Genomic DNA, 16,669 nt, shown 5'->3' with positions numbered 1-16,669 from the left:
TTTCTCTCTTACTTCTCCCTTCTTCCCTTCTTCCTTCCCCTCTGTCTCCCCATGCCTCCATCTTGTGTGGGCTGGCAGTTTGCTTCCCCCCAATAAACTCCTTTCTGCCTGAGCCATGTGGCAGGTTTCCTTTCTGGCTAACCTTACATCTGGTGCCATGACTCAGATGGGGACAGAGTCAGGAGTCGCTGGATCCCCTCCTCCCTGTTCTCTTCTGAGGGTTAATCCACCTTTTTGACCACCCCTCCTCGGACCAAACTGCTGAAAGCCAGAAGAAAGTCACCTTAGACTTCTTGCCTTTACCATTGCTGGCTACGCAACCACCACACCATCTCCTCTCTATCTGGTGAGTGACTCCCTGCTACAGGTCCTCTGTCTGACCACGCCAGGGAAACAAACACCTTATGCCTTTTTAACCAGTCTGTTATTTCAGGGATGCCTGAATCGAGAATTTGACTCTACGTCCTTGTGGACCCCCATCTACGTCCTTATGGACTCCTATGTCCTCACCAGACTACTCCATAATGTCAAAATGCCTCATAGGCTAGAAAATTGGTCTCAATGGCCCAACCTTTTGGCTTGTTCCCTGGAGAGTGCAACGCAGGCTGGGTCCCCCCCCCCCCCCCCCCCGGCCCGTGTTCCCTCTCAAAGGCTAGCCATTCTGGGCTTGATCTACTCCATAAGCCAAAGGAAAAAGCAATAACTCTGACAAGTATTTGTGGTCAATTCATAATAAGTTACAGCTCCTGCCTCATGAGACTTCTTCCAGGCTTCATTCAAGGACCACCAAGGGACAGCTGCTACTTGCCCTCTCCCAAAGGAGCCACATCTCCACCTTTTACCCCTAATGTCAACGCTCCTTGCCAGCAGGAAATAGCCAGAGAGTCGGCACCCTTTCTTCATAATTATTAAAAGGTTGGAATATACGGTCTACCCCTGGGAGGGCTCTATGCAGATGCCCCCACCTGTTTAAGTCTGTGCCCAGTACCTGAGTTACCTAGCAACTGGCACACCTGGAGGCAGTTACCTCCTCCTTCTCTGAGGTCACATTCAATCTACCTGGCCATATCTCCCACCTTTTCCTATATAATCCAGCTCAACACGGTCCCCACTCTTTTTCTTACTCTCTTGTTCTTTTTCTCTTTTTCCCTTCTTCTTTTCCCTCTGTCTCCCCACGGCTCCATCTTGTATGGGCTGGCGGTTTGCTTTCCCCCCAATAAACTCCTTTCTGCCTGAACCATGTGGCGGGTTTCCTTTCTGGCTAACCTTACAATGACTATATTATACATAATAAATAAACATAGGTTAATATAGATTCTAGTAATCATGTAGCTTTCTTTTCCACATAAATCTTGTAATGTCTGGAGATTTTACTGGTAGCTTCCACCTGTATACCTAGCTACTCAAGAGGTTGAAATCTGGGAATCAAGGTTTGAAGCTAGCTCAGGCAGGAAACCTTGTGTGAGTCTCCAATTAAGCAGAAGAAAGCTAGAACTAGTGGGGCACTGATGGCTCATGCCTATAATGCTAGCTACTCGGGCTGAGATCTGAGGATAAGGTTCAAAGCCAGACCTGGCAAGAAGGCCCATGAGGTTCTTATCTCCAATTAACTACCAGAAAATTAAAAATGGCGCCATGGCTCAAAATGGTAGAGTACTAGCCTTGAGCTTAGTGACATCCACCAGTCCTGGGTTCAAGCCTCATGACTGACAACAAAAAAAGCTAGGAATGGAGCTGTGGCTCAAGTGGCAGACACTGGCTTTGAGGAATAAAAACTTAAGGGGCAATGCATGGGCTCTGAGTTCAAGCCCCACTACCAGAGCATGAGCGTGCGCACACACACGTGTGTGTGCACACACACACAGAGTAAAGGGCAAGGAATATAGGTATGGGTAGCTCATGCCTATAATCCTAACTATTTGGAGGCAAACAGAAGTAGTTGGGCATGGTGGTGTGGTGCACACCTCTCACAGAACAGAAAGATGCTTAAAATAGGCAGATTGCAGTCAGGGCATGTGCTTGGGCAGGAAGTTCAGCCCTTATTTAAAAAATAATCAATTTGAAAAGGAGCTGGAGTTGTGGTTCAGCAGCAGAGCACCTGATGAATTAGCACAAGACTGAGTTCAAAATCCTCTACCACCAAAAAAAAAAAGAGTAAAAGGCAAGGATAACATGCTAGTTAAGTGAGACGTGTTCTAGTCAAATTTCAAACAATGTAGCCATGTTCAGATCTGGTTGTATACATTCCCTGGAAAGCTGTGGTTCTGAGGACAGTCCCAAACGGCGCTTTCTCTGTAGTCACTTGTTATCAATCATCCATCTGAGATACAGTCCAAACTTTTGACAGCACACAGGATAAGAGGACCTCCTGGGCTTTCCCCACACACAGGAATGTGGCATGGCCCTGCAGGGTCTCTTGAAAGTGCCTACTCCAGGCACAAATGCTTAATAGAATTCCAACAAAAGAAACCAACACCTGCTTCCCAGCTGGCTACTATTTTGTAAGTGCTCCCAAAGAAAACGAAATGCAATGTCTTTCCCATTCAAGGCTGTTTCCATTAGGGTGATTTCATAATTGCTTTTCTGGACGGCTCAAGGACTTCTTGGACCGGTCCCCAAGGATGACGCAGAAACCCTGGGCTCTCTCTACAAAAGGCTCCACCCTTGGGGCAGAGCCCAGAACTAAACTAGTCTCTGGGAACAAGAAATAAAGCAATGGACTAGAGTACATGCTATGATGCTTGGCAGCAAGAAAGACCATATACAGGATTTCAGGTGCAAATTTAAAGCTGAAGAAGACTTGATGTGGCCCTTAACAACTTTTTGAAACCTCTGGTTTCAGGCAACTGTCCAGAACATATATTTCTCTCCTGACCTGCTACAATGCTTTTGATCCAGAACACTGTATATAGGTCTGGAGGTGTTGGTCTGTTTTATCTTATTGTAGTTGACCTTCAGCTTATTAGGGGAAACACACAATACTCTTTTCTTCAAGAATGAACTCCATGATCACTATTTTTCATTATGAATGAGAAAAATGTGAAAACTCCATAGTAAATGAGGAAAGCCATCAAAGTGATATGCTCATTCCAGAAGGAATGAATGACAAAAATTAATAACTTCCCCTCTAGTATATCTTCTATGTTGATTAATGGATGAGTGTCATAAAATCTCAGACATTTTAGATGTGTTCTGCTTGAATCCACAATGTTGTACAGGGATGGAAGCCAGGGCCTTGTGCATGCTGAGCCTGTGCTCCATCCCCGAGTTCTACCCCCAGCCATCCATAACATTTTAAAGATCTGAACAGCCAAGGTTGCAAATAATTTGAGGAATAGAAGACACACATCTTTGTTCATATAAAACTTTGAACATCAGGGCTGGGAATATGGCCTAGTGGCAAGACTGCTTGCCTTGTATACATGAAGCCTTGGGTTCAATTCCCCAGCACCACATATGTAGAAAATGACCAGAAGTGGCGCTGTGGCTCAAGGGGCAGAGTGCTAGCCTTGAGCAAAAAGAAGCCAGGGACAGTGCTCAGGCCCTGAGTCCAAGCCCCAGGACTGGCCAAAAAACAAAAAAACACAAAAAAACAACTTTGAACATCAGCTCATAAGCTGAGTCTCTCTCTTGCCTAGTGTTATAACTTAACACTTATCTAAAAGATCTTCCTCCTTGAAGGTGGGCTACAACTTAACTGGTATCTAATGTCACATCTCCAAACATGAAGTTTTGAGAGAAAGAGATAGTGTAAGAGTGTTAATTTTGGGCGGCTGGGAATATGGCCTAGTGGCAAGAGTGCTTGCCTCGTATACATGAAGCCCTAGGTTCGATTCCCCAGCACCACATATATGGAAAACGGCCAGAAGGGGCACTGTGGCTCAAGTGGCAGAGTGCTAGCCTTGAGCAGGAAGAAGCCAGGGACGGTGCTCAGGCCCTGAGTCCAAGGCCCAGGACTGGCCAAAAAAAAAAGAGTATTAATTTTGGGCTGGGAATATGGCCTAGTGGCAGAGAGCATACATGAATCCTTGGTTTCAATTCCTCAGCTCCACATATGTAGAAAAAGCCAGAAGTGGCGCTGTGGCTCAAGTGATACAATGCTAGCCTTGAGCAAAAGGAAGCCAGGGACAGTGCTCAGGCCCTAAGTTCAAGCCCCAGGAGTGTTAATTTTGTGTAAAAGTGTTAATTTTGTGCAGTACAAAAAAAAGTGTGAGCTAGTTGAATTCTTTGATTACTTCAATTACGGCTGAGAGCAAGGCCCTTAGTTCAAATCCCAGGACACCAAAAGAGAAAAAGACAAACACTACAATTAATTTCTTATATGTCATTACAATGTACATCTGTGACATGATATTTCAAGAGCCTGTGCTCTATTCAGGTATTACTGTTTTTGTCACTATCCTTGGGAGTAAAATATTTTCCCAACGGCAAAAACAGAGTTAAATAAAGCCTATTTTGCATTTAACATATTCTATCAGGACCAATAATGAGATCAGAAAGAGAACATGCCACGTAGAGATCCAGAAAGGAAAGAAGAAATTTTCTTTTCATTTTTTCTTTGCTCTTACATCACCACCCACAAACCATAAACTTGAATGGATTCTGACACAAATTTCATTAGAGAAGCCTTTATCCTTTTGTTTAAAATGTTCACTATATATCTTCTGAATCACCATGACAAGGTAGAAATATATAATTGATTTATTTCTGGCACTGGGGCTTGAACTCAGGACCTTGAGCTCTTGTTTGGCCTTTTTGCTCAAGGGTGGTGCTCTACCACTTAAGCCACACCTCAGTTTCTTGCTTTTTACAGGTTAACTGGTGATAATAGGTTTACAGACCTTTCTATGCAGGCTGGCTCCAAACCTGAATCCTCTGATTTCAGCATCCTGAGTAGCAAGGATTACAGGCATGAGCCACCAAGTGCCCTGCACAAATATACATTTTAAAAAATCACAACAGCACTGCTGCTTAATTAGGACTGAGGAAATAATGGCTGAAATATTAAATTCTGGTTCTCTGTATAAGTTACAGGCTCTAAAATAGACTGCTGCTAAAACTAAACACTGAGCACTGGTGGCTCATGCCTGTAATCCTAGTTACTCAGGAGGCTGAGATCTGAGGATCAGGGCTTGAAGCCTGTGAGACGCTTATCTCCACTAAAACTACCAAAAAAGCAGTAAGTGGAGCTGTAACTCAAGTGGTAGAGGACAATCCTTGAGCAAAAGAAGCTCAGGGACAGCACTCACGCTGAGTGCAAGCCTCAGGACAAACCAAAAAAATACTTAACTAAGCACATTTGTATGAAAAGAAGATGCTGGCCAATGCAGGCTTCGGATTTGACAACACATGATTCAAAACAAGGAAGTAGGAGATTCCATGAACCATGACCCCTCCAATAAACCCAGAGTAAGAGTAGAAAGAATGAGTAGAATTGATTTAATCTGTTGTCCATTGGCTAAAAGGACTTCAGAGCTAGTGCACATAGGAAAGAAGAAACAAATCACATCTCAGGTTAGAAAGAGGAGAAAAGCTAGGCCAAGTTAATCATTTTCTGAGGATGCTCTTGTGTCACCTGAAGTACTGCCAGCGGTATGCGTTCTGGTCCTCTTCGGAGGGCTCCTCCACACCAACTCTGGGCAGTAGAAAAGGAACTGTGAGTATGATGGGAACAACAGAGGAGTCAGGAACCCTGGCTCCAATGACTTGAACCATGTCATTGAAGAGGCAGTTTCACTTTCTACATAAATCCAAATCATCTTTTGTTAAATTCCTGTTTTGAAAATGTGACCCTGAGCCTCATGCATGCTAGGCAATTTCTAAGCTATATAGCCATCTTAAATTGTCCCCATTCTCTAAAACTCAGAGATACAGAAGTGGCTAAAAATTTGCTTCACAGCCTTTAAGCACAGAAGTGGCTAAATTTAAGTTTAAAGCAAAAATGTTAGAAACTATGGCCTCAGTCACTCACATCTGGCTACTTAGGAGGCAGAAATCAGGAGGACTGCTATTCAAGGCCAGCCCAAGCAAAAAGTTCATGAGACTTTCATCTTAACCAATAAAAGATGGATGAGGGGGCTGGGAATATGGCCTAGTGGTAGAGAGCTTGCCTCACATACATGAAGCCCTGGGTTTGATTTCTCATCACCACATATATAGAAAAAACCAGAAGTGGCGCCGTGACTCAAGTGGTAGAGTGCTAACCTTGAGCAAAAAGAAGCCAGGGACAGTGCTCAGGCCCTGAGTCTAAGCCCCAGGACTGGCAAAAAAAAAAGAAAAAAGATCGATGAGGTGACATGAGCCTGTCATCACAAGTACACAGGAAGTATAAATATGAGGTTCAAGGTTCATGTCAGCCTAGGCATAAACACTCAAATTATCTATTCAAAACATAAAGCAAAAAGGGTTGAGGCATAGCTCACATGGTTGAGCACCTCCCTAGCAAGCAAAGGCCTGGAATTTAAATCTTAATGCCATAAAAAAAACAGTGTTAGAGCTAGGCACCAGTGGCTCCCAACTGTAATCCTAGCTATGCAGAAGGGTAAGATCTGAGGATTGAGGTTCAAAGCCAACCTGGACAAAAAAGTCCATGAGACTTTTATTTCCAATTAAGCAGCCCCCCTCCCCCACAAACTCATAGTGGTGTTGGGGCTCAAGTACAGTGCTAAACATGAGCAAAATGGACATCATCCAAGCTCTGAGTTCAAGCCCCAGGACTGGTGTGCATGAGCATCCACATGCGCAGGCGTGTGCATGCACAAACAAAACCAACACTGTTATGAGCCAGGTCAAATGAGGACCAATTGAGAATGAAGAAACAAACGTGCCTTACAGAAAATGAATTCAGACAACTTTCAGAGATCCATCTTTTCATAAAGCAAGATATATCTATACCCCATAAAAAGTTAATTGTCACTGAACAATGAACACATATTTAGAGTACTTACACATGTGTTTTACACACATTTCATAGAAAAAAAACCCTACCATATTATTGAAAAAAAAAGCAACAATCCATAGGATAGAAATGATCCTTTTCCCTCCCCTCCCGTCATATCCCCTGCCTTCCTTTCCCTTTCTTTCCTTTTCTCCTTTCCTGGGGCTTATTGCCAGTCCTGAAGCTCGAATTCAGGGCATGGACACTGGCCTTGAGCTTCTTTTGCCCTACCACTTGAGCCATAGCACCACTTCTACTTTTTTCTAAGTGATTTATTAGAAATAAGAATTTCCTAGACTTTGCCTAGAATGGCTTTGAACTGCAAACCTTACATTCCAGCCTCCTCAGTAGCTAGGGTTACAGGAGCAAGCCACCAGTGCCTGGCAAAAATGATCTGTATCTAAGACAAGCAAATCACATTGCCCATAGGTTCTGCTTGAACACCAGGTACCCAAATTCTGTTATATGTTCTCTTTACCTACGGCCTTAAGATATGTCCAGGTCCACTTTGACTTTCCCTAGTCATTTCTGGGGTGCTTAGACATACAATGCATGTTCCTATCACATTATAGCAGAGTATTGCAAACAGCATTATTGATGCTTGGGGCTGAGTAATTCTCTGGTGTGTGTGTGTGGGGGGGAGATGGAGGATGATGTCCTGTGCATTGTGGGTAGTATCCCTGTTTTTCACCCACAAGGTACTAATAGCAGCAATACTCACTGCTCCAAGCTGCCAACCAAGAATGTGTCTAGATATTCACAAATGTCTCTGGGGGGACAAAGTTGCCTTTAGTTAAGACCCCTGCACTCTATGGGGAGTGATGTCCTTCTTATGAGGGTGGAAATTGGGGGAATGAAAGTAAAGTCATTGATAGCATAATGCTTTGGAGCCATCCAGCGTACCACAGTAGGTAAGTACATAAAGAGCATAGCTGTGGTATGAAATTTTCACTACAATAAGTAATTGGAAAAAGAGTTTTTAAGGCTCCTTAAGGGGAGCACTAGTGGAAAATAAAGGTTGAGAAGCATTGTTTTGGATCATGTCCCAACTCTCATGCTACTCCATCCCGTGAAATATGCAAGCAAGCAAGAATCTGACGTGTGTGTGTGTGTGTGTGTGTGTGTGTGTGTGTGTGTGTGCATGTGCATGTGCATGTGCCAGTATTGGGGCTTGAACTTAGGGCCAGTGTGCTGTCAGTTAACTTTTTCATTCAAGGGTGGTACTCTACCACTTGAGCTACAGCTCTACTTCTGGCTTTTTATTGGTTACTTGGAGATTAGTCTCATGGACTTTTCTTCCCTAGCTAGCTTTGCATATTAGTCCTCAGATCTCAGCCTCCTGAGGATTACAGGCATGGGTCACTGGCACTGGCTCTGACAATTCTTAAAGTGATACTTCCAATTACATATTCAGAGTGTGATTTGGACCATCCCATATTACTATAGAATTGAAAACATAACAAACACCACAAAAAAGTTAGGATTTACTTAGTGTGAGAAGCACTATTTTGGGTAATTGTAATCCTAATAATAGAAATGGCAGATAATATAATGGCTAAAATGTACTAAGGGTTTACCATGTGTCACAGGGCATATTTAATTAGAGAATTCTTTTTTGGGGTGGTTGTTCTGGGGATAGAATTCAGAGCCATGCACATGGTAGACAAAACACTATACCACTGAGCTCCACTCATCCCAGCCTCCAATGATCAAATCTTGCATCACATTTACATAGAATCACATTTTACCATCACACTATGTCACTCTTTGAAATCTTGCAAGGAAACTGAGGGTTAGAGGTAAAATAAAGAGGTAGAAATGGTGAGAGCAATTTTCCAAGTTAAGCTCTTGGAACCCGGAACCCTTAGTTCCCTTTACAGCACATTGCCTTTGAGTACCAAGTAGCATTTTAAAACTCCTTTTTTTCAATTGGCAAGTGTTAACTTTTATTTTAATTTTAATGTTTAACATTTTCTTTTAATTGCAATTGAAGACTTTTCAACATACAGTTTGTCTAAAGTACTTTATTTTAAAAATAGGACTAGTTAACAGACAATATTCTAGTAATCTGGAGTATTAAATTTCCAAATTTAATATTCAACCAAACTTGGCTTCACAAATTTGTTTTTGAATGATAGATAGTATATGTACCTCAAGTATGTATTTAGATACCTTTTTATTTCCTCAAAATAAATGCTTTAAAAGAAGCAATGTAAAAGTTTTAGATATGAAGGCACTGCAAAACCTACATCATAAGCTATCTTGCTTACTAGCAAGAGTCAAATGAAAATGTGTGAACCTTAATTCAGACAAGCTTAAGAACTGTTTGAGGAAGTACCTAGCTCTCATCAAAGACGAATAACCATTTGGTCCACCTAGTTAATGAATTCCTTTCCCAAACTGCTTTTCAAAACTGTATGTGGTTGTTTGTCTTTTTTTTACCCTGTGTCTCTCGATTTTGGTATTCCCTTTCAATTTCCTAGTTCTAATACCAGTACAGATGGTTTCCAATATACTCAGATAAGATTATAAAGATAATGTAAATACAACCACAGGAAGGTGATACAAGAACATCATCAATAGTAGAAGCTACAGATACACATGGGACGTTGAAAGTAGTTACAACTGTGATATAACAATAGTTTCCATAACTACAAAAGCAATACTTGCAAAACGGTTTGGTGTAAGTGAACTGAACACCTCATGGAGGGAAAGGAAAAGGAGGAGGAGGGAGGGGGGAATGAGGGATGATGTAACAAACAGTACAAGAAATGTATCCAATGCCTAACGTATGAAACTGTAACCTCTCTGAACATCAGTTTGATAATAAAAGTTTGAAAAAAAACTACAGTCAAAAGTACATGGAGGGCTGGAAATATGGCCTAGTGGCAAGAGTGCTTGCCTCCTACACATGAAGCTCTCGGTTCGATTCCCCAGCACCACATATATGGAAAACGGCCAGAAGGGGCGCTGTGGCTCAGGTGGCAGAGTGCTAGCCTTAAGTGGGAAGAAGCCAGGGATGGTGCTCAGGCCCTGAGTCCAAGGCCCAGGACTGGCCAAAAAAAAAAAAAAAAAAAAAAAAAGTACATGGAAACGTAAGAGAGATAAATTACATCAAGAACTATTGATGACCTATTGTTCCCCTCATTGCATATTCATAAGAAAATTGTATTTAACATATCTAGAAAATAAATCTTAAACTTATAAAATAGAAACATCCTAGTAATTTGGAAATTAATTTGTTTTCCAATCAAAATGTAATTGAAGTGTCAGATTTGCACAGACCTACTTTTTTTAATTACAGAAAGTATTGTGCACATTCACTGTAAGCAACATGATTTGAAATACATATATAAAGTGGAAATGTGTTATCCAGTTTCTTAATAAATACATTAACTCATAAAAAAACTGTATGTGGGAAAACTACCTAGAATATGTCAAGTACAAATATGCTTGATGGTATTCTTCATGAGTGCCAGAGGGGATGGAGAAGAATACTACAAGTATGAACAAAATAACTCATTTCCAAAATAATACATTATAACATTCTTTAAAAATGTATCTTAGTAATGTATTTTAGAACTCTTAAAATATTCAGTTACATAGCTGAGCATGGTAGTACACAGCTGTCATTCTATGTGCAAAGAACAAATGGAAGGATCATGGTCCAGGCTGGTTTGAGGGAAAAAAGCAAGATCCTATGTGAAAAATATCCAAACCAAAGAGAGTTGGAGGCATGGCTGAAGTAGTAAAGTGCTTCAAGGCCCTGAGTTCAAATTTCAGTACTGAAAAAAATGCCCTGCTATAACTGCTATTACCTAAAGAACTCAGGGCCTCTCTCCACCATTACTCTTTATATTTTCTTGTAAATGACTGTATCATAATAAATTTTCAGTCTAGAAGAAATATACCAAGCAAAGTATTCTTACTTGTCCTTCAGTGATTGTATCACTGCCCCCTGTTCATTCAGCCAGATGGCTGTGTGTTCTTCCACTGCCTCCCCACCCCATCAACACCACAACTTCGTGTGTGTCCCTTTAAGCTGGGGAAATCCAAGATAACATATAGCCACAAAAAGTTTAACAAAAAGATTTGCTCATGAATTTAGCAATACGCAAAATCATGTACCACAACAAAGCAGGATTTATTTCAGAGAAGCAAGACCAATTCAATATTTGAGAACTAATCAGTGTAATCCACCACAGTAAAGGGCTAGACAAGAAAAGAGAATCATATGATCAAGTGGTGGAGAAAATGCATTTGACAATAACGCCTGTTTGTGATAAAAAGAAAAACTCTCAAAAAATCCAGCTAAGAGATAAAAATTTCTCAACTTGATGATGAATAGCTACAAAAATCTTATAGCTACTATGATGCCTAATAGTGAAAGACTGAATGCTTCCTTCTTCATATAGGGAGCAAAGCAAAGGCCAGAGGAATAAGGTAAGAAAAAAAAAGCACACTGACTGGAAAGGAGGAAATAAAACTGCCAATATCTGCAAATGATGCAATGGTCTATGTAGGGAATCCCCAATAATATACAAAAACAAAGATATCCCATCAAAACTCCTCCTAGAACTAGTTAATTTAGCATAGTGACAGGATCTAATATCTAACAAAGTAAGTACATGCTAACATCAACAAAATACTAATGAAAGAAATCAATGAAGATCTAAATTGTGAAATATACTACATTCCTGAATTGGAAGCCAGAAATAATGATGATATATTTATTCATTTTGGGAGGCATGACTCTCTCTATAGAGCAAGCTGGCTTCAAACACCTGTCTCAGCCTCCTGACTGCTGGGATTACAGGTGTGAGTTATCATGCTTGGCAAGAGAAAGACTTTTAGGTACAGATAAGCTTATTCTAAAATGTATACAGAACAGAACTAGAATAACTGTAATAGTTTTGAGAAGAAGAAGAAAGTGGGAAGAATCCACTTACCTGATGCCAAGTTATTGTACAGTTAAAACAGTGTGGAACCAGGCACTGGTGGCTCATACCTCTAATCTTAGCTACTTGGAAGATCTGAAGATTGAAGTTTGAAGCCAGTCCTGGCAGGAAAGTCCATTAGATTCTATTTGACCAGTAAAAAGTCAAAACTGAAGACATACATGGTTCAAGTAGTTGAGTGACAAAGCTAAGAGGCCCTGAGTTCAAGCCACAGAACTGGCAAAAATACAAACCAACCCGATATGGTATTATTTATTGAAGGAATAGACATATAAATGGATGGAGCAAAACAGAAACATAGGGTCGACTATATTCAGAAAGCACTTAGAATACAATGTCTCACATTGTGAGGTGCTGAAACTGACTGTTGGGGCAGCACTGTTGGTTCCCTGTTTGATAACCATTCTTGCTTCTCCTTCCTATGAGTTTCCAGCCTAGTTCAGGCATCCTTGCCTTGTGTCTCAGAGATAGCTGCCCCTGCCTCCCAGCTTGAGTGAGGGGAGAGGAAAGAAGAGGAAAGGAGAGGAGAGGGAGAGGAGAGGGAGAGGAGAGAGGGAGGAGAGAGAGAGAGAGAGAGAGAGAGAGAGAGAGAGAGAGAGAGAGAGATATGCTGGTCCTGGGACTTGAACTCAAGGCTTAGGCACTGTCCCTCAGCTTTTGTTGCTCAAGGCTAGCGCTCTACCACTTGAGCCACAGCTCCATTTTTGGCTTCTTGGTGGTTAACTGGAGAGAAAAGTTTCACAGAATTTTCTGCCTTGGCTGGTTTTGAACCATGATCCTCAGATTTCACCCTTGTGAGTAGCTAGGATTACAGACGTGAGCTTGACTCAGGATTTTTTAAAGGCTTACTTTTCAACTAGATCAAAGAAGTGCCAACAAGTCAGCTCTTACCTCTCAGTAAAAAATTGTTTGGTCCTCTATATGTTTGGGGGATATTAAAACAGAAAAAGGATTTATAAAACAACATGATAAATAGTATGATGCCATAGGTCACAAATTGTAGCTGGAAGTAACCTCAGAGGTCACCAAATACAAACCTTCTCAACATATACAGAGTCATCCTCCTTTCTTGTCCTCATCCTGTCTCAAGGGTTTTTTTTTTTATTGTTTGTTGATTGTTCTGGTGCTAGTACTGGGGCTTGAACTCAGGGCTTCATGCTCTTGCTTGGCTTTTACATTCAAGATTTGCACTCTACCACTTGAAACACACTTCCACTTCTGACTTTTGGTGGTTACTTGGAGATAGGAGTCTCATAGATTTTCCTAACCAGGCAATCTTCAAACTGTTATTCTCAGATCTCACCCTCCTCAGTGGCTAGGATAATAGGCATGAGTCACCCAACCTATTTCAAATTTTATAAAACTTCAGAACTGTGACATTTTTCTTTAGGTTAATATTCCCTTCAGATTCATACAAGGAAGTAGAAATTTTAATCATCAGACCATGAAAACATTCCTGAGCACAGCAATCCTTCTTATAGTCCTTAGTAGTGAAAGCCTGTGGAACTCTAAAAGACTTCCTGGTGGGCTAGGAATGCGGCTTAGTGGTAGAGTGCTTGCCTTGCATGCATGAAACCCTCAGCACCACATAAACAGAAAGAGCCAGAAGTGGCTCTGTGGCTCAAGTGGTAGAGTGCTAGCCTTGAGCAAAAAGAAGCCAGGCACAGTGCTAAGGCCCCGAGTCCAAGCCCCAGGACTGGCAAAAACAAACAAACAACCCCCCCCCCCCCCGCCCCCAAGACCTCATGGCTTCCAATCCAAGCTCATCTACTTAAAGCATAGAGACTTTGGTTAAGCTGTTCTTCTATGTCTCACTTTCCTCAACTGTTATCTCCTTTATAGGAATGCTATAAGAATTATCTTGAGTTGCACCTGCAATTTGGCCCTACCTGGGATCTGTAGTCTAAGGCACCAGTTGAGAAATGTTATAGCTGGCAGTGGGTAAGCTCAAGAATCGCTGCTTCCTATTAACACAAAAGCCTCAGGAAGCGAGCATTCTCTAAAATTCATTTCCCTCTCAATTCCAAGGCTTGGAGGTCCTTGTTAATTTCCTCACCTCTGCACTATATACAGGCTGCTGCTGACTCAATTACAGAGGGGACTATAAAGTAACAGCCAGCAGAGAAACAAATCGCCACCTTGTGGATTGTCCGAGAATGGCTCCTCATGCCTTTGTTCTACCCAAGAATGCTTTTTCTTGCTTGCTTGCTTCCTTCCTTCCCTCCTTCCTTCCTTCTCGCCTTCCTTCTCTTCTTTCTCTGTCTCCCTTCCTTTCATTGCTCTTTTTATTTCCTTCTCTCTCTCTCTCTCTCTCTCTCTCTCTCTTTCTTTCTCTTCTTCCTTCTTTGGTGTATGCTGAATTGTGAGTCTTGCACTCTCATCTCACGAAGATTTTTCTGCTCACAGCTGGCACACTACCACTTGAGACACATTTCTACTTTGGCTTTTTGCTGGTTAATTAGATATTAGAGTCTGGTGCTTTTGTTTCCCTGGGCTGGCTCTGAACCCCAGTCCTCTGATCTCAGCCTCCTGAGTAGCTAGGATTACAGGTGTGAGCCACTAGCATCCTGTCCAAGTACCTTCTTGATGGGATCAGGTCACCCTCTGCAGACCAGACACAATGACAGGTAGCCAGAGCACATCCAATGATGCCAAGAGCAACAGTTGGAGCTTCAGGGCCCTGGAGGGAGTCTGACAGACAGTCAGTCTTCAGTTAATGTTGAAGGGCCCAAAGATGTGAGGGGTGTGTCTTGAGCCTGTGACAGAGTTGGGCTGGTGTGGCTTGGGGGGTGGGGTGAGGGGAATCTTGGAACCATATTCTTATGTCCTCTTGACCATAAGGTACTAGAGCTCAGAGTTAGAAATTTAAATGCTTTTTAAAAATCAAACTCAGGTGAGTGGCCTTCTGTTCAGGCAAAGCCACAGAGAGGCAAAGTACATCTACGAGTTGTAACAAATGAGGTCTCCACCAGAAATGTCACCTCCTCGGTACACTCAAGGAAGGAAAAAACTCAACATGCAGCTTCATGTTCAAGCAAAGTTCTATACGCTTCTTCTTTTTTTTAAATCTTTGGCTGAGGAGCTCATCCTTCAGACCCTAGCTTTCATCAGAAAGAATGGGAAGCCCAGAACTGGTGGCTCACACCTATAATCCTAGCTACGCAGGAGGCTTAGATCTCAGAATCACCATTCAAAGCCAAACTGAACAGAACATCCTACAAGACTCCATTTCCAATGAACCAGCAAAATGTCAGACTGGGGGCACGACTCTAGTGGTAGAGCACCAGCTGTGAGCAAACAAAGGTGAGAAGACTTCAGTTTGAGCCCCATACTAGCACAGAAATAATGTGAAATATTGGAAGCTGCCAGAACAAACAGGTCTAATCCCGTTCCTGCAGCTTTAAGAGTTTTTGAATTCTAGCCCCGATGTTATTGTGTTTGCAAGACCCAGGTGTTTCCAATTTCCTGTGTGTTCTGACAAAAAATTGCAATGAAAACATTTTTTCTCCTAGAAAACATCAATGCTGCAACTTTTTAATAACAATTTTAATCTCTCCTTCTAAAAAAAAAAAAAGAGAAAAGACTGGAAACCTTACATAAACTAAGCTGTCACACACCCTGCACAACACATTGAACATTCTCCAAAACAGTGACATCTGGACTTGGTTCTGAACTAACCTTATATTAAGCCAGGACAACATGGGTGTTGTGCCTCCACCAATGATCCAGACAGTGAAGAAGACAATGAGGAGAGTGGTCGTGAACATCATCTGGCGAGCATATGAGGCTGTGTCTCGGATGGCCAGAGCAAATGCCATTGCTCCCCTGAGGCCTGAAGGGACCAAAGAGAAAGATCAGTTTATCCTTGTATGTTTACTAGTTCCTTTCTTATACTTTGTTTTATAGTAAAGATAGAACCCAGTGTGTTTAGTATATAATAAGCATAAATTCTCATCCACCATGAGAATGGAATTTTAGATCTACTCTTTATACCCTTTTCCTTCCCCAACAATTTCATCGTTAACATAACCTTATCACTATAATTCACTAAAGAAGACTGACTCAAGAAAAGTTGCATTAAAAAACAGAGCATAGTTAACCGTTTCCTGTTAGCCTGTCCTAGTGAAATGTACTGAAACATTATTCATATAGATTGATAATCACCAATGATGTCCTCAGGATTAATACTGAAGTCTCTTTGGCAATAAAACTGGAACAATATAGAGAAAATTAGCATGGCCCCTTCACAAGGATGACATGCCAATTTGTGAAGTGTTCCATAAGATGATGCTAGGTGAAATGAACTCCAAGTTATGGAAACAAGTGGCTTATTGTTGTTGTTTTTATTTTCAACAAACCACGTGAAATTATGCTTTTTTCTTATGTCTTTCTTTCCCATGGTTTTACTGCTGATGTCACTGTTACTGATTTTGGTGCCCTGGATTTGGTACACATATATTGTATATTCGTGTCCTGGAACTAGGGAAGGGAAGGGGAATATCAAAGTTGAGAAACAAAGGATAAAAAGACAAACCAATGCAACAGCAATACTTAGACAACTATATGCCGTAAACCAACTGTACATCTCATGGGGGGAGAGGAAAAGGGGGAGGGGAAGCAGGGGAAAAATGAGGGAGGAAGTAACAAGTTGGATAAGAAATGTACGCACTGCCTTACATATGAAATTGTCACCCCTCTGTACATCAATTTGACAATAAAGAAATGAATCATTTTTTTAAATGTTAAAAATATAAAAAAGAGGGCTGGGAATATG

The 16,669-nt window shown here is 41.6% G+C and overlaps 1 protein-coding gene and 1 non-coding gene across 3 annotated transcripts in view; one reads left to right on the top strand and one right to left on the bottom strand.

The window, feature by feature from the left end:
• Positions 1-16,669, bottom strand: part of Slc9a7 (solute carrier family 9 member A7) — a 160,634-nt gene that overhangs the window by 36,262 nt on the left and 107,703 nt on the right. For both annotated transcript variants that reach the window (XM_048336181.1, XM_048336182.1), the window contains exons 12-13: positions 15,574-15,727; positions 5,576-5,635 (exon numbers count right to left, since the gene is read on the bottom strand). In XM_048336181.1, the coding sequence (XP_048192138.1) occupies positions 5,576-5,635; positions 15,574-15,727 (214 nt within the window). The remainder of the gene's footprint in view (positions 1-5,575; positions 5,636-15,573; positions 15,728-16,669) is intronic.
• On the top strand, positions 16,074-16,182 carry LOC125344368. Its single transcript, XR_007209502.1, has one exon. It is a non-coding gene; the product is annotated as a U6 spliceosomal RNA (small nuclear RNA).

This window comes from Perognathus longimembris, chromosome 28, assembly GCF_023159225.1.
Source record: "Perognathus longimembris pacificus isolate PPM17 chromosome 28, ASM2315922v1, whole genome shotgun sequence".
In the NCBI taxonomy this organism is placed as follows: Eukaryota; Metazoa; Chordata; class Mammalia; order Rodentia; family Heteromyidae; genus Perognathus; species Perognathus longimembris.
This window is presented reverse-complemented; position numbering and strand designations above follow the sequence as displayed.